This window comes from Saccopteryx bilineata, chromosome 5, assembly GCF_036850765.1.
Source record: "Saccopteryx bilineata isolate mSacBil1 chromosome 5, mSacBil1_pri_phased_curated, whole genome shotgun sequence".
Taxonomy (NCBI): Eukaryota; Metazoa; Chordata; class Mammalia; order Chiroptera; family Emballonuridae; genus Saccopteryx; species Saccopteryx bilineata.
Window position 1 is genome coordinate 230,502,751 of NC_089494.1, and position 13,597 is coordinate 230,516,347.

The following is a 13,597-nucleotide window of genomic DNA, read 5'->3' on the forward strand; positions in this document are numbered from 1 at the left end:
TTTTTTTACTCGAACTTTTATCTTTTTCTTTTTTTTAAGATTCCACATGTAACTGATACCATGTAATATTTGTCTTTCTCTGTCTGGTTTATTTCACTTAGCAGTATGCCCTCCAGGTTCATCTATGTTGTTACAAATGACAGGCTTTCCTTCTTTTAAAGGCTGAATAACATTCCATTATCTTTCTCTATCTCCATCTCTATCTCTGAGACCACATCACATTTTCACCACACTTATGTTGTATCTCTACTGTAGCTGTTGTGAATCATGCTGCAGTGAACATAGGAGTGCAGACATTGTTTCTTTTATTTACTTTTTTTTATTTTTGTAAGAGGAGGGAGGCAGAAAGAGAGGCTACTATATGTGCCTGGACTGGGGTCCACCTGGCAAGCCCACTAGGGGACGATGCTCTGCCCGTCTGGAGCCACTACTCCATTGCTCAGCAAGCAAACCGTTGTTTTAGTGCCTGAGGCTGAGGTCATGGAGTCATTCTCAGTGGGGCCGACTTGCTCGAACCAACTGAGCCATGGCTGTGGGAGAGGAAGGGAGAGATAGATAGATAGAGAGAGAGAGAAAGAGAGAGAGAGAGAGAAGTGGGAGGGGGAGTGGTGGAGAAGCAGATGGTCGCTTCACCTGTGTGTCCTGACCGGAAATTGAACCCAGGACTTCCACATGCAGGTGACGCTCTACTAGGGATCCAGCTGTTGTTAAGGGCCAGCCATCTTTTCAAGGCACTGATTTCCTTCACTTTGTGTGTATACTTAGAAGTGGGATTGCTAGGTCATATGGCAGCTCTATTGAGGAACCTCCATACTGTTTTTCGTAGTGGCTGTATCAGTTGACATTCCCACCAACAGTGCACGAGGGTTCCCTATTCTCCACATCCTCACCAGCATTTGTCTCTTGTGTTTTTTTTTTATAAATAAATTTTTATTTTAACGGGGTGACATCAATAAATCAGGGTACATATATTCAAAGAAAACATTTCCAGGTTATCTTGTCATTTAGTTCTGTTGCATACCCATCACCCAAAGAGTCCTCCATCACCCTCTATCCAGTTTTCTTTGTACCCCTCCCCTTCCCCCTCCCCCTCTCCCTCCTTCCCTCCCCCCACCCCCTGTAACCACCACACTCCTGTCCATGTCTCTTAGTCTCGCTTTTATGTCCCACCAATGTATGGAATCCTGCAGTTCTTGTTTTTTTCTGATTCACTTATTTCACTCCACATAATGTTATCAAGATTCCACCATTCTGCTGTAAGTGATCCGATGTCATCATTTCTTCTAGCTGAATAGTATACCATGGTGTATATGTGTCCCATCTTCTTTATCCAGTCTTCTATTTTTTCTACAGTGATTAAAAGCCTTTAAACAAACTCTTGGCCAATATAGCAAGAATCCATAAAAGAATAGTGTCCTTATGATGTTCATCAAGTCCAAGTTGGCCCTATCACCATGCCAAATCCCTGAAAAAATGCAACCCAACCACAGTTCAGTCTGTTAGGAGCTGTTACAGGGAGCAGGAGTCCAGGAGAAGTCCACATCCAGGAAAAGTCCGCATGGCACTGGAATTGTTGTCACCATTCTATACTTTGCAGCTCATGTCCAAGTCCCAATGACCGCTGCTTCTAGCTAGTAATGATTCAGGTAGACTGGAAAAGCCATTTGCAGCATGCGTGGATATGGAGCTTCTGTTCTCCTCTGCCTGGAGAGATGAGACCAGGTTGCTTTTCCCTGGAGCTCTGTGACTGTGGCATGGTAAAGAGAACCTTGGGATACACTAAGCTGGGTGGCAAAGGTAGATTCATAATAAAAGTTGGCAAAAGGGGGAAAGAGAGCTCTAAATTAGGAGTAGGTCCCAGCCTGAAATATGAGTGGGGCATTGAGGTAGGAGGGATAAAGGAAACACTATATATTAAGCAAAGCAGCAGAAAATAGGACTATCAACACCCACACCAGAGATCTTTGAGGGAAGAATAAAAAACCTGACTATTCAGGCAAAACATAGTTAAGTGGCCCTTGTGCAAATGAGATCAGTTTACCTGCTTCTTGGAAGAAATATCCTAGGCTCATCCACAGTGTCGTAGATGGGGCCGACGGCCCTGAGCACCTTCAGCCTTCAGTGGCAAACCCCAGCTTTCTGGGCAAGGTTAGGTCATAGGTGGCTGGAGCAGGGCTGGAAGAGACTGAACCCTCCCTTAGAGGAGCGAGGGGGAAGCCTACCTTCCAGTGTCCCTGTTTCCTCACAGCAGAGGCATGTAAGCCTGGCAGGCTTTAGCTCAATGACCTTCCTTTCCACTATTGAAGCAGGACCCAGATGGCATCCTATGAGACCCCTTTGGGGCATTGGAGCCTTTAAGGGTGTATCCTAAAAGCTGGTAGTTCCCCTGATCTCTATTGGGCTTTTTCTGCCTCTAGGTATCTTAAAAGCCATGCTCAGAAGATCTCACTGAGGGGTTTGAGGATCCTCATCCGCCTATATAAATCTTTTCCATATATCTAGAGCTATTTGGAAAAAGACAAAACAGTATCATTAGCTGGATCTAATAAAGAAGGTAGTAGTTTGCAGGTGAAAAAGATTTGGTGTCTCCTGTTCATCAGCATTCCAAAGAAATGTAAATTTTTTTAAGTAAAAAACATGATATGGTAGACCCGTAGGAGTTCCAGGATATGACTACCTCCTCTTAATTTTTTTTTTAAATTGACCTTAAAATGTTTGCTGAGTACACTTTAATAATACCTTAACTTTAAAGATTGTAAGCATGACAAAGTACAGTGAATGCTTTTGCTCCATATGCAGGAGCATTTTCAGTTTAGCCAGTTTAGGAAATCCAATAATAGAACAATGCATACAGACAATGAGCTATAGCATGCTTAGCAGTTTCTCCTGTTCTGACAGAGGTTACTATAGATCTGGAATATGTATCCACTGTAATGTGGACATACGACTGTTTGCCAAATGAAGGTATATGAGTAACATCCATCTGCCAAAGTTGTCCTGGTAGGGGTCCTTGAGGGTTAACTCCAAATGAAGGGGCAGTATAGGACCCCTTGGACAGGATTTCCCAATCTGCCGTGCTGCTTCCCGAGAAAGTTGAAACTGTTTACACTGGGCTGCAGCGTTCTGGTGATGAATAGTATGAGACTGACTTGCTCGGTCTGTCATGGTTGCTCCATATAATTTTCTTTTGGGTAGCTTGATCAACAAGGGCATTCCTAGGCCCTGGCCGGTTGGCTCAGTGGTAGAGCATTGGCCTGGTGTGCAGGATTCCCGGGTTCGATTCCCAGTCAGAGCACACAGAAGAAGCGCCCATCTACTTCTCCACCCCTCCCCCTCTCATTCCTCTCTGTCTCTCTCTTCCCCTCCTGCAGCCAAGGCTCCACCGGAGCAAAGCCACCCCGGGCAATAAGGATGGCCCCATGGCCTCTGTCTCAGGCACTAGAATGGCTCTGGTTGCAACAGAGCAACACCCCAGATGGGCAGAGCATTCCCCCCTGGTAGGCATGCCAGGCGGATCCTGGTCAGATGCATGCGGGAGTCTGTCTGACTGCCTCCCCATTTCCATCTTCAGAAAAATACAAAAAATAAGTAAATAAAAGAAAAAATACAATCAAAAAAAAGAAAGAAAAGAAAAGAGGGAAAAAAAGAAAAGAAAAGAAAAAAAAGGGCATTCCCTTGTGCTAAAGCTCCAAGGAGCATGGAGTGAGCTTGAGTATATCCTATGACATGGAGCTCTATGTTGACATATAAGTCTTTGAAGAAGGAGGAACTGCTGAAATAGTTCATCAGCATTTGTCCCTAAGACAGCAGTCTTTATAGTGGAAACACCATAAGTAAATATTTGCTGTCTGTCTATAGATTAGAGGGGGAATATGGCAAATGCTGAAAAGCCATGATCTTTGTGCCCCTCCCCTCCCCCAACCCCCTCCCTCTCCTCCCCCCACCCTGTAACCCCAACACTGTTGTCCATGTCTCTGAGTCTCATCTTTATGTCCCACCTATGTATGGAATCATATAGTCCTTAGTTTTTTCTGAATTACTTCTTTCGCTCAGTATAATGTTATCAGGGCCCATCCATGTTGTTGTAAAAGATCCTATGTCATCATTTCTTATGGCTGAGTAGTATTCCATAGTATATATATACCAAAGCTTTTTAATCCACTCATCCTCTGATGGACACTTGGGCTGTTTCCAGATCTTTGCTATTGTGAACAATGCTGCCATAAACATGGGGGTGCATTTCTTCTTTTCAAACAGTGCTATGGTGTTCTTGGGGTATATTCCTACCAGTGGTATAGCTGGGTCAAAAGGCAGTTCGATTTTTAATTTCTTGAGGAATCTCCATACTGTTTTCCACAATGGCTGCACCAGTCTGCATTTCCACCAGCAGTGCAGGAGGGTTCCCTTTTCTCCACATCCTCGCCAGCACTTATTCTGTGTTGTTTTTATTGATGAGCACTATTCTGACTGGTGTGAGGTGATATCTCATTGTGGTTTTAATTTGCATTTCTCTAAATATTAATGATGTTGAACATTTTTTCATATGCCTATTGGCCATCTGTGTGTCCTCTTTGGAGAAGTGTCTATTCATTTCTTTTGCCCATTTTTGGATTGGATTGTTTGTCTTCCTGGTATTAAGCTTTACAAGTTCTTTATAAATTTTGGTTATTAACCCCTTATCAGATGCAATGTCAAATATATTCTCCCATTGTGTAGTTTGTCTTTTTATTCTGTTCTTATTGTCTTTAGCTGTGCAGAAGCTTTTTAGTTTGATAAAGTCCCATTTGTTTATCCTGTCTTTTATTTCACTTGCCTGTGGAGACAAATCAGCAAATATATTGCTGCGAGAGATGTCAGAGAGCTTACTGCCTATGTTTTCTTCTAAGAGGCTTATGGTTTCACGGCTTACATTTAAGTCTTTTATCCATTTTGAGTTTATTTTTGTGAGTGGTGTAAGTTGGTGGTCTAGTTTCATTTTTTTGCAGGTAGCTGTCCAATTTTCCCAACACCATTTGTTGAAGAGGCTGTCTTTACTCCATTGTATTTCCTTGCCTCCTTTGTCAAATATCAGTTGTTCATAGAGCTGTGGGTTTATTTCTGGGTTCTCTGTTCTGTTCCAATGATCTATGTGCCTGTTCTTATGCCAGTACCATGCTGTTTGGAGTACAGTGGCCTTAAAATATAACTTGATATCCGGAAGTGTGATACCTCCCGCTTTATTTTTCCTTTTCAAGATTGCTGAGGCTATTCGTGTTCTCTTTTGGTTCCATATAAATTTTTAGAATATGTGTTCTATATCTTTGAAGTAAGTCATTGGTATTTTAATCGGTATTGCATTGAATTTATAAATTGCTTTGGGTAATATAGACATTTTAATGATGTTTATTCTTCCTAACCATGAGCATAGTATATGCCTCAGCCGTGTGGGTGGGGGTGTTGCAGCTCGGACCCTAAGACTCACTACTGTAGACCCAAAAGCTCCCTCCTTCTATGCGACTCTGCTCTGAATGCCGTGGGGGAGCTTGTTTGGCTGCTCTCCTGCTTCCCTTTGCTGGTATTGCTGTTTCCCGGGGAAATATTCACTTCAGCTTTGGGGAGTGACTCATCCCAGGGGTTAGGGAGGCTATCTCCCAAAATGTTTCTCCTTGTGCCTCCTAGATTACACTCTCTTCCTGTTACTCTGGTCCTCTCCTCTCTCCCTGTCTCCAGGAGCCCCAGGTGAGTGGTTGTGAGAGAGATGTTCTGCGCGGTCCCTTTAAGAAGGATCCTGGGTCTGAGAAATCAGACTCTTTCTCACAAACAGTATCCTGACTTGTTTCCAGCTAAATACTGTCCTTATGCCTCTTCTGGGCTCTGGGGCTGCAGGCTGGGGCTTTATTCCTGGGGCTCAGGACCCTTCCCCCTCTGCTATACTCACTTCCCGCCACGCGAGTTTCTCCCTGCTCGTTTGCTCCAGGGAGCTGGGCAGCCCTCTCCGCATTTCCGCTTTTCCTACCAGTCTCAGTGTGGCTTCTTCAGTGTTCCTTGGTTGAAGAGTCCTCTTAGTTTAGTCCAAAGTTGGTTTTTCCAGATGATAGTTTTTAAAAGTAGTTTGTAATCCACTTTGGTTCTGGGAGGTAGATGTTGGTACGTCCGCCTACTCCAGCGCCATCTTGTCTCCTCCTGAGACTTTCTTTATGTATCTGTCTCTTGTGTTTTTGATAAAAGCCATTCTAATACATGTGAAGTGATATTTCATTGTAGTTTTGATTTGCATTTTCATAATGATTAATGATATTGTCCATTGTTTTATATACCTGTTGGCCATTTTTATATATTTTTTGGAAAAATGTCTTTAGCTCTTTTGCTCATTTATTATTGTTATTATTACTATTAATGTTGTTGCAAGTGAGTTGTATGAGTTCCTTGTTCATTATGGATATTAAACCCTTATCCAATATGTGGTTTGCAAATATTTTCTCCCCTTCCATAGGCTGCCTTTTCATTTGTTGACAGTTTTCTTTGCCGACCAGATGCTTTTTAGTTTGATGTAGTCCCAATTGTTTATGAAGACTAAGACATGGCCCCATCCCTGTGGCATTTGCAATCTGTTCAGAAAGACAGAAATTCAAACCAACTTCAATAACATTTTAAAATTCTGTTCCAAATAGTGCTTCAAGCAGCATGCCACAGAGTGCGGCCATCAGAGTGGACTTCTTGCTTATGTGTTCATTTTCACTTTTTCATGAAAGTATCAATCATTGGTAGATAACATTTTAACTTACTTTTGTTATTATCATTTTCAGGTATAAGAAAAGCACTACCTCCAGCACCAGACACAAAGAAGGTAGGTGGCTTTTCACTTTTGTAAGCACTTTCAGTTAGTATTTTTATATTCCTTCACGTGGCTCCTTTTCTACCCCCCGTCGTGTCAGAAACAGATATGCTGTAGCTTATTTGATTTTTTTTTTGTCAAATAATATTAAATGTATCAGATATTATCATTGGGGCCCCTGGTATCATCTGTCATTTGCTTGTATTTTGGATGCAATAATTGTATAAGAGGTGTGGAATTTCAAAGGAATATTTCAGTGTTTTTTGTTTGTTTGTTTTTTAGTGTGTGAGAGAGAGACAGACAGACAGACCAACAGAAAGAAAGGGAGAGAGATGAGAAGCATCAACTCATAGCTGTGTCACTTTAGTTGTTCATTGATTGCTTCTCATATGTGCCTTGACTGGGGGGCTCGAGCTGAGCCAGTGACCCCTTGCTCAAGCCAGCGACCTTGGGCTCAAGCCAGCAATCTTGGGCTTCAAGCCAGTGACCTTTGGGCTCAAGCCAAAGACCATGGGGTTATTTTGATGATCCTATGCTCAAACCAATGACCTTGGGGTTTTTAACCTGGGACCTCAGTGTCCCAGGTTGACCCTCTATCCACTGTGCCACCACTGGTCAGATGAAAAATTTCAGTCTTAAAACAACCTATTAGGACAAAAGAGTTACTTCACTGACTTCATGAAATGCCTTTGAAGAGTGGGGCATATTGGAAAAGCCGTGTACTTTGGACCAGGACAGGATCTGATTCAATGTGAATCTGATTTGGGTGACTTTCAGAGGGTTACTTAAACCCTTGTTTCCTCAGTTGTAAATGGAGAATTATGTACTCTACTGCTGGGATCAGTATTAAGAATAAATGATGAAGAGTGTGTTAGGTGCTAGTGTGTGCCTTGCACACAGTAAGCACAGAGAAATGCAAGTTCCTTTGAGTGGGAGGAGACTTGATCAAAGTCTCCACACCACAGAGTGCTTTCCTCATTGCGGGCTGTTTGAATGGTGGGCCCACTGTTAGTCCTTCTGGTTTGTACTCACATGTTACCCTCCCCTCTCCCTGGAAAGCAGCCCCTGACCCTGAGCAGAAGCCTCTGATGTTTAAAGACAGTTTTTACTCATGGCCTATATTCTGAAACACATGAGAAGTCCAGTAGCATCAAACTCATGATTATGTTAGCTAGACATGAGGTTTCGGCTTTATTCTGTGGTGATGTGTGACTCATTTAGCATTTTACTTCACACAGAAGACTAAACTCTCACGTGTTATCTCCTTTCCTTAGCGAAGGCCTCCCCCACCAATTCCACCTGAAGAAGAAGATAATAGTGAAGAAATAGTTGTAGCTATGTATGATTTCCAAGCAACAGAAGCACATGATCTCAGATTAGAGAGAGGCCAAGAGTATATCATATTAGAAAAGAATGACGTTCATTGGTGGAGAGCAAGAGATAAATATGGGTAAGTATTCCCTCTCTGTGACACGTGGTGGGGTAAGTGCCGAGTGATAAGAGGTACTCTGTAACTCTCATGGAACACTGCTGGTTCCGCTGGCCATAAATGAAAGTAAACATTATTATGTGCAGTGACACAGTGTATTCTTAATAGTGATGCAATAAATGTGATTGCATCAACCACCTCTTTCCAGAAGTTAGAATACATTGCACTGGTCTCTTTCTTACCCATTATATGTTTAGTTGGGTAATTTTGATCTTGAGGAAAATTGTATTTTATATTTGTCCTCCAACTTGCCAAACATAACTTCAAAATGACAAAGAAAGTGAGGTTTTCTGCTGGAATGTGACTGTGCACTGAGGGCCGGCTCCCCGGGTTGCCTCCTTGGTCTGTTTCCCTCCTCCCTAGGTTTCGTCTCACGTGCACTTGGTCGATCTCCCAGCCCAATATTTGAAGTCTGATCACATCTGTTTGCAAAAGCCATCCCCCAACTTGGCCGCCCTTGAGGTCTGGGCTGGAAGGGAGTGCACACGACCAGCATAGTTTGCTATCAGAGGATGAACCTAGTGGAAAGGCCCATGTGGCCCTTGGCAATGGGCAAAGAATTCTGGGTTCTAGTTCCTTAGATGATGGTTGGAAGAGGGCTGGGAGAACGTGGGCTTTAGTGTCTTCTTGCAAGTACAAGCTCAGAGCAGGGGCAATCTCTGGTCCAGGTCTGAAGATTGTACCAATTATGGAATTTCAGTTTCCCTTGATTACCTCTAATATGTATTTTTACAGTTTAATCAAGATTAAAACAAGATCCAAACATTGCGTTTTGGCTGAAGTGTGTTCTCTTTTATTCTACAAAGCCACCATCCTTTTTTACATTTTTGATTTATTTCTGAAACCAGGTCTTTTATCCCATGAAGTAAGCCACCATCTAGCTTAAGCCAGTTGCTGCCACAAGGTGTCATTTAATCTGTCCTTAGGGCCTGTGTTTTCTTTTTTTTTTTTTTTTTCATTTTTCTGAAGCTGGAAACAGGAAGAGACAGTCAGACAGACTCCCGCATGCGCCCGACCGGGATCCACCCGGCACACCCACCAGGGGCGACGCTCTGCCCACCAGGGGGTGATAATCTGCCCATCCTGGGCGTCGCCATGTTGCGACCAGAGCCACTCTAGCGCCTGGGGCAGAGGCCACAGAGCCATCCCCAGCGCCCGGGCCATCTTTGCTCCAATGGAGCCTTGGCTGCGGGAGGGGAAGAGAGAGACAGAGAGGAAAGCGCGGCGGAGGGGTGGAGAAGCAAATGGGCGCTTCTCCTGTGTGCCCTGGCCGGGAATCGAACCCGGGTCCTCCGCACGCTAGGCTGACGCTCTACCGCTGAGCCAACCGGCCAGGGCCCTGTGTTTTCTATAAACTATAATTTAGGGGCTTGGTCACATTAGGAGTTGGAATCTGGTTGTCTCAATTTGTTTTATTTTTTTATTTTTTTGTATATTAACTTTAAGAGAGAGGAGAGAGAGAGAGAGAGAAAGAGAAAGGAGGGAGAAACAAGAATAATCAATTCATAGTAGTTGCTTCTTGATGTGTCTTGACCAGGCAAGCCCAGGGTTTCAAACTGGTGACATCAGGGTTCCAGGTCGATGCTTTATTCACTGCACCACCAAAAGTCAGGCTGGTTGCCCCACTTCTGTTGATGTGAAGCTTCCTCAGTGGTCAGGTGCTAACCTTATCTGTCCATCATAAGGCTTTCATCAGTAGTGTACTTAATGATTCTGGCTTCCACTAATGATTATTGCTTAAAGCCATTATTTCATAAGGAATTGCAAAATGCTAATTTTTAAAATTCCGCATTCCATCTGCATTTATTAATTCTCAAAGGAAGAACTGCCTCATCCACCAGTTCATTTATTTCATGCAGAAAAGGCAAGATACATCTTTGATTCTTTTACCACTTTTCAAAATAATGAGTTAATGACTGAGCTTCTGCTGGTGATAACAATGGTGGCCAATACATATTTTATTGTTATTATGGCTGCCTGTGTATTTGGTGTCAGTCCATTGCAGTCATTATTATTTTTGCTTGATTTGTCCTATTTTAAGGCAGTGGTGATTGTTTTGGGTTGGAGGCCCCTTTAGTGTTTCTTAGCGTCCTTACTTTCTGGGTAAAATAAAATGGCTCAGGTTCATCTTGGAATTTTCCTGGCCAATCTTGCAATTTGCCATTTTCCCAAGGAATGCTAGCTCCTGTTAGTAAGAAATGGTATTTGGAGGCAACAGTTGGGGTGCTAGGATTCTAATTGCTACTGGATTGTCCTTACTTCTGGGCCTTTCTCAATGTAACAGTTACACCGATGCACTGTGTGTGTGTGTGTGTGTGTGTGTGTGTATTATGAGTACTTACTAATAGTTCAAATTTAGACTTAAAATTCCAAGGTTTTTATTCACTTTTTAAATTTTATACATGCATTTTGTTTATCTTGCATGGAAAATCTTGGCTTCTCCAAGATTCCACCTCTTATGAGTGCTTCTTAACCTGTCACGTGCATAAGAGTCATCTTGGGTAAAATCAAAGACTTCTTGGCCTCACACAGGCCTTTCCAATTTGGATCTCCTGGGCTGTGACCCAGTAATTTAATCTTTTTAAGCCTTGGTTTCCCTACCAGAAAGTAGGTACAATAAGGCCTGCCTACTTCAGAACTTTTTGTGAGGATTAGATGACGAAGTACTTTGTAAAGCATCAAATGCCATAGATATATTGAATTTTGGGGGGCCAGCTTTTCTTTCTTATAAACTTTAGGCAATATTATGCTTTAGTTATTTCAAGAAGGCAATAGTGTTGTTTTTAGTAATGTCTCAGCTTACCTAAATTATTTTTCTTATTTCTAGGAGTGAAGGATATATTCCAAGTAATTATGTAACAGGAAAGAAATCAAACAACTTAGATCAATATGAGTAAGTAAATGTTTATTTTTGAATGTGGAGAACTGGAAAATGTGGTTTCTTTTTGGATTTTTCTGAAGTTAGAAGCAGGGGGGTGGCAGACAGACTCCCACATGCGCCTGACCGAGATCCACCTGGCATGCCCATCTGGGGGCAATGCTCTGCCCATCTGGGGCATTGCTCCACTGGAACCGGAGCCATTCTAGCACCTGAGGCGGAAGCCATGAAGCCATCCTCAGCACCCAGGGCAACTTTGCTCCAGTGGAGCCTTGGCTGCGGGACCAGAAGTGAGAGAGAGAAAGGAGAAGGGAAAAGGTGGAGAAGCAGATATAGGTGCTTCTCCTGTGTGCCCTGGCTGGAAATTGAACCCGGTACTTCCACACTCCAGGCCGACGCTCTACCACTGAGCCAATAGGCCAGGGCTCAAAAAATGTTTTTATCTTTTTAATTATGTAAGGAATTTTGGAGATTAATGCACATCATTTATTGTCTTTAGAAGGTGGTACTGACATATCCTTAATTCAGTTGTCTAAGCTGTAAAAGATGTTGAGAGAATTGGTTTCCATAATACATTTTATGTGAAGGTTCCATGTGTAAATGGAGTTATATAAGCAATACAATTGAATTTATTTTAAACAAATCAAAGCTTAGATGACTTTGAAATGCAGATCATTGTTCTTTCATTCAAGAAATCAGAATATAGTTTCCCAGAGTGGCCTTTTAAAATACATGTTTGATTATTTTTTTTCTGAGTATAATAATATGTTTTGTTTTAAAATTTTTTTAAAATTGTTTGAAAATATTAAGAAGTTAGTAAAACCATTACTTATAAATAAAATAGAATTGGCCTCTGTTAATGTTAGTATATTTTCCTTTGATCTTTTAAAAAAATAGAATCATACCGTATATACTTCTTTATGTTCTGTTTATTCCACTTAATAGAACATTCTGGGTCTGTTTCCTCATGCCATTAAATTTTCTTTGGAAACACTTTTATAACTGCATTGAATTCATTCTGTCATAAATTCATCAAGTATTTACTATCAGGTACTGTGCGAGACCTTAGGGGGGACAGCCAGGCATGTGGCACATGGATGTGCTATAATTTATATAATCATTCTCTTATTTGCGTGGCATTATGTTGTGTGGGCATCTTTGTATGTTAAAATAGCTGAGATAACCCTCTTCCTGCTTATTGTCTTTAACTAGCTCTCTAAAGATCTGTGTACTGGGCTAACTTGCTTAGACTCCAAATGCATGTCACCAAATTGCCTTCCAGAGGAAATGGTGGGCACGTTATTCATATGCCCACTAACCGTGCATGGCCAGGTTTTAGTGAGGGGCCCATATATACCAAATGCTCCTTTGTGGTCATTCTGCGGAGGTGGAGGTGTACTGATGTTTCCATTTACTTCTTTAAAAACGTCACCACCACCACAACCACTGACAATGAAAAGCTTTATCCTCTGTCCTTGTCACTGCTATAGCATGCATATACCTTAAAAATCTAGAAAAGGATTAATAGGTTCAAGAGTCACAGTACTTAGTGATAGGCAGCCTCAACGTTGCTTATAAGTAGGTGAGGGTATAAAAATATGTAAATAAAATAGTATTTCTGTTCTCAAATAATATTTTTGGAAAATACAGCCAAATCCTTAGAATTAAGGAAGATGCTAAAAGGTTAAACCTTGAACCTGATTTTAAAGGGATCTGAGAGCAAAGTGATACTTTAGGGATGGGCGTGCTTGGCAACCAAATAATCCTCATTTAAATGTAAGACTCCCTCATGACTCATGGGATTACAAATAAGGATTTTTATGAAGTTTATGATTTCTTGCCCTGACTTTTTTGGATATATCTTCGTTTGGAAATGTTCATTCTTCGGAGGGATTCTCCTCCTCCTCTGAGTGACTCAGTGAGCTTGTGTCAGGTCCCTCAGCCACCTGCCCAGCGGTCAGGGATTCCACGTGGCACTGTGACATGCCAGCTAGATGAGAAAGGGGAAACTTGTCCTTCCTGTGACAGAGTGCCCCTTCTTCTCCTGCTGTCCTTCCACTCTCTGCTGTGTGTATTCTGCTCTTGCCTGCCCTGTAACACATCTTAAATGTCCCCTAGGACCAGGTTAAAAAATCTTTTCCCAGCTGTTGAATCGGGAGCACTTCTGTTTGGGCTGAAGAGAAGCCCGGGCAACTCCAGCCCGGAGGCTCCCGGGGACTCTCAGGACCTAGGGGACCCCCACACCCCAGTAACAGTTTGGGGAGGAAATGATCAGAGGGACTGCTGCAGGGAAGACGGTGGGTGCAGTAAGATGTTCTTGATGAATAGATGTTAAAGGGAGAAGGTGACGGAAATAATAGGGCCCTTAAACAGGAAGAAGTCTAGGATAAGGCCCTTAGTTCGGTGGCAGAGGGGG

General features: G+C 42.4%; 1 protein-coding gene across 4 annotated transcripts in view; it reads left to right on the plus strand.

Moving 5' to 3' along the window:
* The window catches only part of TEC (tec protein tyrosine kinase), a 130,890-nt gene that overhangs the window by 86,062 nt on the left and 31,231 nt on the right, over positions 1-13,597 (plus strand). For all 4 annotated transcript variants that reach the window (XM_066279005.1, XM_066279004.1, XM_066279006.1 and 1 more), the window contains 3 exons: positions 6,786-6,826; positions 8,089-8,264; positions 11,131-11,196. In XM_066279005.1, coding sequence (XP_066135102.1) covers positions 6,786-6,826; positions 8,089-8,264; positions 11,131-11,196 — 283 coding nt within the window. The remainder of the gene's footprint in view (positions 1-6,785; positions 6,827-8,088; positions 8,265-11,130; positions 11,197-13,597) is intronic.